Below are 8,526 nucleotides of genomic sequence, written 5' to 3'. Positions count from 1 at the left end.
ATTAGCCAGACTCATGAAGAAGCAAAGAGAGAAAAATCAAATCAATAAAATTAGAAATGAAAATGGAGAGATCACAGCAGACAATGCAGAAATACAAGGGATCGTAAGAGACTACTATCAGCAATTATATACCAATAAAATGGACAACATGTAAGAAATGGACAAATTCTTAGGAAAGTACAATTTTCCACAATTGAACCAGAAGAAATAGAAAATCTTAACAGACCCATCACAAGCATGGAAATTGAAACTGTAATCAGAAATCTTCCAGCAAACAAAAGCCTAGGTCCAGATGGCTTCACAGCTGAATTCTACCAAAAATTTCGAGGAGAGCTAACACCTATCCTACTCAAACTCTTCCAGAAAATTGCCGAGGAAGGTAACCTTCCAAACTCATTCTATGAGGCCATCATCACCCTAATACCAAAACCTGACAAAGAAGCCAAAAAAAAAAAAAAAAAAAAGAAAACTACAGGCCAATATCACTGATGAACATAGATGCAAAAATCCTCAACAAAATTCTAGCAATCAGAATCCAACAACACATTAAAAAGATCATACACCATGACCAAGTGGGCTTTATCCCAGGGATGCAAGGTATCTTCAATATCCACAAATTAATCATTGTAATTCACCACATTAACACATTGAAAAATAAAAGCCATATGATTATCTCAATAGATGCAGAGAAGGTCTTTGACAAAATTCAACATCCATTTATGATAAAAACTCTCCAGAAAGCAGGAATAGAAAGAACATACCTCAACATAATAAAAGCTATATATGACAAACCCACAGCAAACATCATCCTCAATGGTGAAAAATTGAAAGCATCTCCCCTAAAGTCAGGAACAAGACAAGGGTGCCCACTTTCACCACTACTATTCAACATAGTTCTGGAAGTTTTGGCCACAGCAATCAGAGCAGAAAAAGAAATAAAAGGAATCTAAATTGGAAAAGAAGAAGTAAAACTGTCACTGTTTGCAGATGACATGATCCTCTACATAGAAAACCCTAAAGACTCCACCCGAAAACTACTAGAGCTAATCCATGAATATAGTAAAGTTGCAGGATATAAAATCAACACAGAGAAATCCCTTGCATTCCTATACACTAATAACGAGAAAGTAGAAAAAGAAATTAAGGAAACAATTCCATTCACCATTGCAACGAAAAGAATAAAATACTTTGGAATATATGTACCTAAAGATACTAAAGACCTATATATAGAAAACTATAAAACACTGATGAAAGAAATCAAAGTGGACACTAATAGATGGAGAAATATACCATGTTCATGGATCGGAAGAATCAATACAGTGAAAATGAGAATACTACCCAAAGCAATCTACAGATTCAATGCAATCCCTATCAAGCTACCAGTGGTATTTTTCACAGAGCTAGAACAAATAATTTCACAATATGTATGGAAATACAAAAAAACCTCGAATAGCCAAAGCAATCTTGAGAAAGAAGAATGGAACTGAAGGAATCAACTTGCCTGACTTCAGGCTCTACTACAAAGCCACAGTCATCAAGACAGGATGGTACTGGCACAAAGACAGAAATATAGATCAATGCAACAAAATAGAAAGCCCAGAGATAAATCCACACACCTATGGACACCTTATCTTTGACAAAAGAGGGCAAGAATATACAATGGAGTAAAGACAATCTCTCTAACAAGTGGTGCTGGGAAAACTGGTCAACCACTTGTAAAAGAATGAAACTAGATCACTTTCTAACACCCCACACACAAATAAACTCAAAATCGATTACAGATCTAAATGTAAGACCAGAAACTATAAAACTCCTAGAGGAAAACATAGGCAAAACACTCTCCGACATAAATCACAGCAGGATCCTCTATGATCCACCTCCCAGAATACTGTAAATAAAAGCAAAAATAATCAAATGGGATCTAATTAAAATTAAAAGCTTCTGCACAACAAAGGAAACTATAAGCAAGGTGAAAAGACAGCCTTCAGAATGGGAGAAAATAATAGCAAATGAAGAAACTGACAACAACTAATCTCAAAAATATACAAGCAACTCCTGCAGCTCAATTCCAGAAAATAAACGACCCAATCAAATAATGGGCCAAACAACTAAATAGGCATTTCTCCAAAGAAGACATACATATGGCTAACAAACACATGAAAAGATGCTCAACATCACCCATTATCAGAGAAATGCAAATCAAAACCACAATGAGGTACCCTTTCACGCCAGTCAGAATGGCTGCGATCCAAAAGTCTGCAAGCAATAAATGCTGGAGAGGGTGTGGAGAAAAGGGAACCCTCTTGCACTGTTGGTGGGAATTCAAACTAGTACAGCTACTATGGAGAACAGTGTGGAGATTCCTTAAAAAACTGGTAAGAGAACTGCCTTATGACCCAGCAATCCCACTGCTGGGCATACACACCGAGGAAATCAGAACTGAAAGAGACACGTGTACCCCAATGTTCATTGCAGCACTGTTTACAATAGCCAGGACATGGAAGCAACCTAGAGGTCCATCAGCATATGAATGGATAAGAAAGCTGTGGTACATATACACAATGGAGTATTATTCAGCCATTAAAAAGAATACATTTGAATCAGTTCTAACGAGATGGATGAAACTGGAGCCAGTTATACAGAGTGAAGTAAGCCAGAAATAAAAACACCAATACAGTATACTAACACACATATATGGAATTTAGAAAGATGGTAATGATAACCCTGTATGCGAGACAGCAAAAGAGACACAGATGTATAGAACGGGACTTTTGGACTCAGAGGGAGAGTGAGAGGGAGAGGGTGGGATGATTTGGGAGAATGGCATTGAAACATGTATACTGTCATGTAAGAAATGAATCGCCAGTCTATGTTTGATACAGGATACAGGATGCTTGGGGCTGGTGCACGGGGATGATCCAGAGAAATCTTATGGTGTGGGAGGTGGGAGGGGGTTTCAGGATTGAGAACTCATGTACACCCGTGGTGGATTCATCTTAATGTATGGCAAAACCAATACAGTATTGTAAAGTAAAATAAAGGAAAAAAAAAAAAAACTTCAAATTTAGAGATGAGAACAGCATTCTTGTCACTACCACACCCCCTCAAAAACAGACTCTTGTCTTTGACTCTTTGGGGCTTTGCCTTTTATTCCTACTTTTCCCTATTCCTTTTATCACTCTCCTCTTTACAAACATCAGACACTCTTCTTTGGGAACCATGTTTTACTGTTTTCTCAGAAATGTCTCCTGGAATTGAATCTTACTCATTCCCTCTTCCTTGCTTGCTCTCCCCTGCCTTTAAGTTAGATGTTCTGGTTGACACGTCAGCATTGCGAGATGCTGTTCTGCATGATAAACAAACCCCTCTTTCTTCAAAGACCTTCCTTTATGACTCTCATGTGATTTCCTCCACACCTCCAGGAGGTAGCTTCCTTAACCCCAGAGTGCTGGTCTCTGTCTTGCTTTACTGCTCTTACTTATAGATTACATGACAAGTTACAAATAAATATGTGCTCAGCATTTTCTCAGAGAGTTGCTCTTCCACGAACTCTCCCTACACCATCTCTTACAATCCTGTGTGTTTGTGAGAATTATTCAGTGTGACACTGCCACACTCTTCCTTATATGTTGAAGATGTAAATACATAAGATTCTACTGTGACCAAAAATACCCCTTGACTTAAATTGAGAGAGGACAATTCATAGAGAAACCTGAACTCATTAACTTTGAAGTCTATCAGTTAGGATCCCTCTCAGTCACAAACTCCCATGGCCACACTCCAGAAAGATGTGATGCTATTTCTCCGTTAGATGCCGCTCCACCTCTGAAATCTTACATCCTGTCTAAACCTTGCATCCTCAGATTCTTAGATTCATATACTTCTGCTGCATTCATTCTTTGACTCTTTATGATCATTTAATCCCCAGATGTCTTTATTGTTATCTTATTTCTCAGAAGTTTCTGATCTTTTATTTCTCTTTCTACAATATCCAAACTTCACAGCCCTCCTTCAATCAGTCACTAACTTCATTGTTTTGAGTTAATTCTATGTCATATCAATGATCTCATTGATTCCTAATCATGGATTAATATCTGCCTTCTTATGCACCTCATTGGGGTAATGATTCAAAACACTATATTACACTCATACCATGGAATACTGTTCAGTCATAATAAAGATCAAATTACAAAAAAAAAATTATCTACTTTCTATATGCTTTGATAAAGCAGAGTTCAAGAAAATCACAGATGAGCAGACTGGTGTCATTGAAATTGTTATCACCTCCAACACTAACTGCATCTACAAGGCTTCCAAGAAAGTATTCTTTTTCTCTGTAATCATTTCTCATTGTCAGTTCCCCCGTGACTTTTTCAAAACTTCTCACACTCATCAGATTTCTTAACCCAGGATCTCTTCTATTAATTATCTTGGAAGGTACTTAATTTCTAGCTACAAGAAGAAAAAAATTCATTACAATTAATAAATGTGTCAACTGTCTGCCTTTATACTTTGAAATAATACTGAAATCCAAACCAATTCTTTCTTCCTTCATTCTAATAAAATTTGAAATAACCGTTTCTCCTCACAAATTAATTCTCCTACCTGTGGTCCGTATTCCATCATGGCTGTCTCTTCAGAAGTTTGATCCATTGTCTATAGAACATTTCCAAAACATGTAAATATATCTCAACCTTTAAAACCCCTACGATTACACTTCAGCATCCTTGTCTACTCAGCACCATGTCTTTTCTCCCCTTCACAGTTCAGCCTCTGGAAAGATATTTCTGAATTCCAAAATTTTTCTCCTTTGTCTTGTCTCTACTACAGTTGAGTTCCTGCTGAAAGTCTCAAGTCATGATCTTTGTGCAGCTAAAAGTCAATAGACACTTTTCAGTCATCATCTCACTAGGTGGACCTTTTTTAGCAACTGGTCTGATGGACAGTCCTTCCTTTAAGAAACTCCATTTTCCTGCTCTTTCAGGACACCAGTCAATTCTGATCTGCCATGTACCTCTCTGGACTCCCTTTGAGGTTTCTCTGGTACTTTTTCCTACTGGCCCTCACATCAGTGTTTGAGTTCCTTGGAGATTTTCTTTAGTTTCAATTCTTTTGTGAAGTGTGCTCTGGGTGTGTGTCTTGGTGAAATTGCATTTATTCTAAAGAGTAGTATTGTCAGTAGTTGTCAGTAGACTGACAACATAGTGGAGTCTAATTGAATTAGGTTCTAATCCTATATGTCCTTGGACAAATCATTTAACTTCTAAAGGACTTGATTTCCCCTCTAATAAGTGAGGATACTATCTAGCCTAATGGCCATAGTGCTAAATTGTCAGTGGCTAATGATACAGATTCTTGAATCATACCAATGGGACAAGTTCCAGATTACTTACTGTGATCTTGAGCAAATTACATCCTTCCTTCCTTGCTTCAATTTTGTCATCTATGAAAATGAAGATTAATTTACTTTATGTGATTTAATACTATTTAATTAAATTACTATTTAATGCTATTTAATTCATAATACTAAAAGAGACTCTTAGTAAGCAAACATCTGAAACATTCTCATCAGTTTAGGATGCTAAGTAATTCAAGCCTAAATAGGAGCAGAAAGGAGCTGGGACACAAAAGCCTGAAAACTCTATTTGTTTTTTTTTTTTTTTTTTTTGGTTAACCTGCAGAGGGTGATGTTGCATAAACTGGAAGTGTCTATCTCACTCCTATGAGCTTCTTTATCTTACAGCTCATTGAAGTGCATATATGAACAGGCTCAATGTCAGGAGCGGTCATTCTTAAGGAAGCATTTCTTGCTGAATAGTAGCTAGGATTGCCCAAACAGAGATCTCTTTAACTCTCAGATTTTCCCTGTTACAAGGACTCAGCACACCCTGGCACATTCCTTTCTGCTCCTCAGGGGAGATCTTCCTCCCTGCATAGCCATGCTCTCAGCGACTTTTCTGCTACTTGGAATGCTCTTCACAGCAAGTAAGTAACATTATATTCCATGCTTCTGCCTATATAGAAGGAATTTTGTTCTGAGAGTATCTGAATGGAAACACTGTCTCATTGTAGATAGGTGTGTCCTGGATTCACTGACTCTGCATTAATGTTGCAGGAGGAACTGGAGCCCAGTTAGTGAGCCAGCCTGACAGTCACATCAATGTCTCTGAAGGAAACCTTCTGGAGCTGAGATGCAACTATTCTTATGGTGGATCTATTTCTCTCTTCTGGTATGTCCAGTACCCCAGCCAAGGCCTCCAGTTTCTACTGAAGTATCTATCAGGGCCCACCCGGGTTAAAGGCATCAAAAGCTTCGAGGCTGAATTCAAAAATGATGAAAACTCCTTCCACCTGATGAAAGCTTCAGCCCATTGGAGTGACTCTGCCAAGTACTTCTGTGCTCTGTGTGACACAGTGCCTGAGTCTGCAGGGGGAGCTGAACAAAAACCTTCTCAGACATTGTAGCTTAAAATACTCAGGGTCTCAGCCTGACCTGGTTTTAGAGAGGTCTCTGATCTGATGAAAGTGAGCAGAAGGAGAAGCAGAGTCCTGGGGAGTGCTTGGTCCCTGAGGGAAAACAAGATTTTCAATGTGTCTCTTGTTTTACAGCTATGCAAGAGCAGATCTGGAATAGAGTTGTATGGATAGTTTCCTTTTTCATGGTGACATAGCATTCTGAAGGATCAGGATTCTAATTTAATGTGTTGTGGTTGTTATTTAGTCACTAAGTCATGTCCAACTTTTTACAACTCCATGGATGGCAGTCCCCCAGGCTCCTTTGTCCATGAAATTTCCCAGGCAAGAATACTGGAGTAGGTTACCATTTCCTTCTCCAGGAGGTTTTCCCAACCCAGGGATCAAAACCATATCTCCTGCTTGGCAGGTGGGTTCTTTACTGCTGAGCCACCTGGGAAGCCCCAATTCAATGTGAACAACACTAAACCTCTGATCTTTCACCTTCTGAACTGTCTTCCAACATGCTCCTCCCACACCTCTTGCTTTACAGTTGATAGCACCTCCATTCTGTCCATATCTCTTGCTATAACTTTAGTTATCTTTGACTCTCATTGTTTTCTCACTGCTTACATCTAACTCAGAAAGAAATCCAATTGGCCATATTTTAAAAATTAATGCCAAATCAAACCACCACTGCCATTTTCACAGCGACTTCTTTGGTCAAACCACACCCATCTCTCAAATGTATTACTCTGAAACCTAGTTTAAATATTATGACATAGACACTCTTCAGCAAATGGTATTGGGAAAGTTGGAGAACTGCATGTAAATCAGCGCCGTTAGAACATACTCTCACACACCACACACAAAAATAAACTCAAAGTGGCTTAAAGACTTAAATATAGGACACAATACTATAAAACTCCTAGAAGAGAACATAGGCAAAACATTTCTCTGACATAAAACTCACCAATGTTTTTTCAGGTCAATCTCCCAAGGCAATAGAAATAAAGGCAAAAATAAACAAATGGGACCTAATAAAACTTAAAACCTTTTGTACAGCAAAAGAATGCATAAACAATACAAAGACCCAAGCTACAGACTGGGAGAAAATATTTGCAAATGTTGTGATGGACAAGGGCTTAATATCCAAGATATACTAGCAGCTTATATAACTCAATAACAAAACAGCAAACAACCCAATGGAAAAATAGGCATATGACCTAAATAGAAATTTCTCCAAAGAAGACATGCAGATAGCCATCAGGCATGTGTAAAGATGCTCAACATTGCTAATTACTAGAAAACTGCAAATCAAAATGATGAGGTATCACTTCACACCAGTCAGAATGCCCATCATCAAAAAAATCTGCAAACAATAAACACTGGAGAAGGTATGCAGAAAAGGGAACCTTTTTGCACTGTTGGTGGGAATGTAAATTGGTGCAGTCACTGTGGAAAACAGTATGGAAACTCCTCAAAAAACTAAAAGTAGAGTTCATATATAACCAGTAATCCCTCTCCAGGGCATATACCCAGAGGAAAAAACATGGTCCAAAAAGATACTTGCACTCCAGTGTTCATTGCATTATTCACAATAGTCAAGACATGGAAGCAACCTAAATGTCTGTTGACAGAGGAAAGGATAAAGAAGATATGGCACCAGAGTACTGGAGTGGGGTGCCATTGCCTTCTCTGAAGAAGATATGGTACAGGTATATAATGGAGTATTACCCAGCCATTAGAGGGAATGAAATGAATGTCATTTGCAGCAACATGGATGGACCTAGAGATGATCATACTTAAGCAAATCAGACAGAAAAGGAGAAATATTGTGTGACATTCTTTGTATACAGAATCTAAACAGAAATGATACAAATAAACTTATTTACAAAACAGAAACATACCCACAGACTTAGAGAATGAACATATGGTTGCCAGGGGTGAAGAGTGAGGAGAAAGAATAGTTAGGGAGTTTGGGATCAACATGTACACACTGCTATATTTTAAATGGATAACCAACAAAGTCCTACTGTATAGCACAGGGAACTCTGCTCAATGTTATGTGGG

General features: G+C 38.2%; 1 gene segment (V, D, J or C); it reads left to right on the top strand.

Annotated features, from left to right (window-relative positions):
- Window positions 1-5,788: 5,788 nt before the first annotated feature.
- On the top strand, window positions 5,789-7,647 carry LOC121820057 (T cell receptor alpha variable 8-3-like). The segment is given in 2 exon segments: window positions 5,789-5,985; window positions 6,116-7,647. Coding segments are annotated over 2 exon segments (396 nt in total).
- Window positions 7,648-8,526: the final 879 nt, after the last annotated feature.

The sequence above is a fragment of the Ovis aries genome, chromosome 7 (assembly GCF_016772045.2).
Source record: "Ovis aries strain OAR_USU_Benz2616 breed Rambouillet chromosome 7, ARS-UI_Ramb_v3.0, whole genome shotgun sequence".
NCBI lineage: Eukaryota > Metazoa > Chordata > Mammalia > Artiodactyla > Bovidae > Ovis > Ovis aries.
This window is presented reverse-complemented; position numbering and strand designations above follow the sequence as displayed.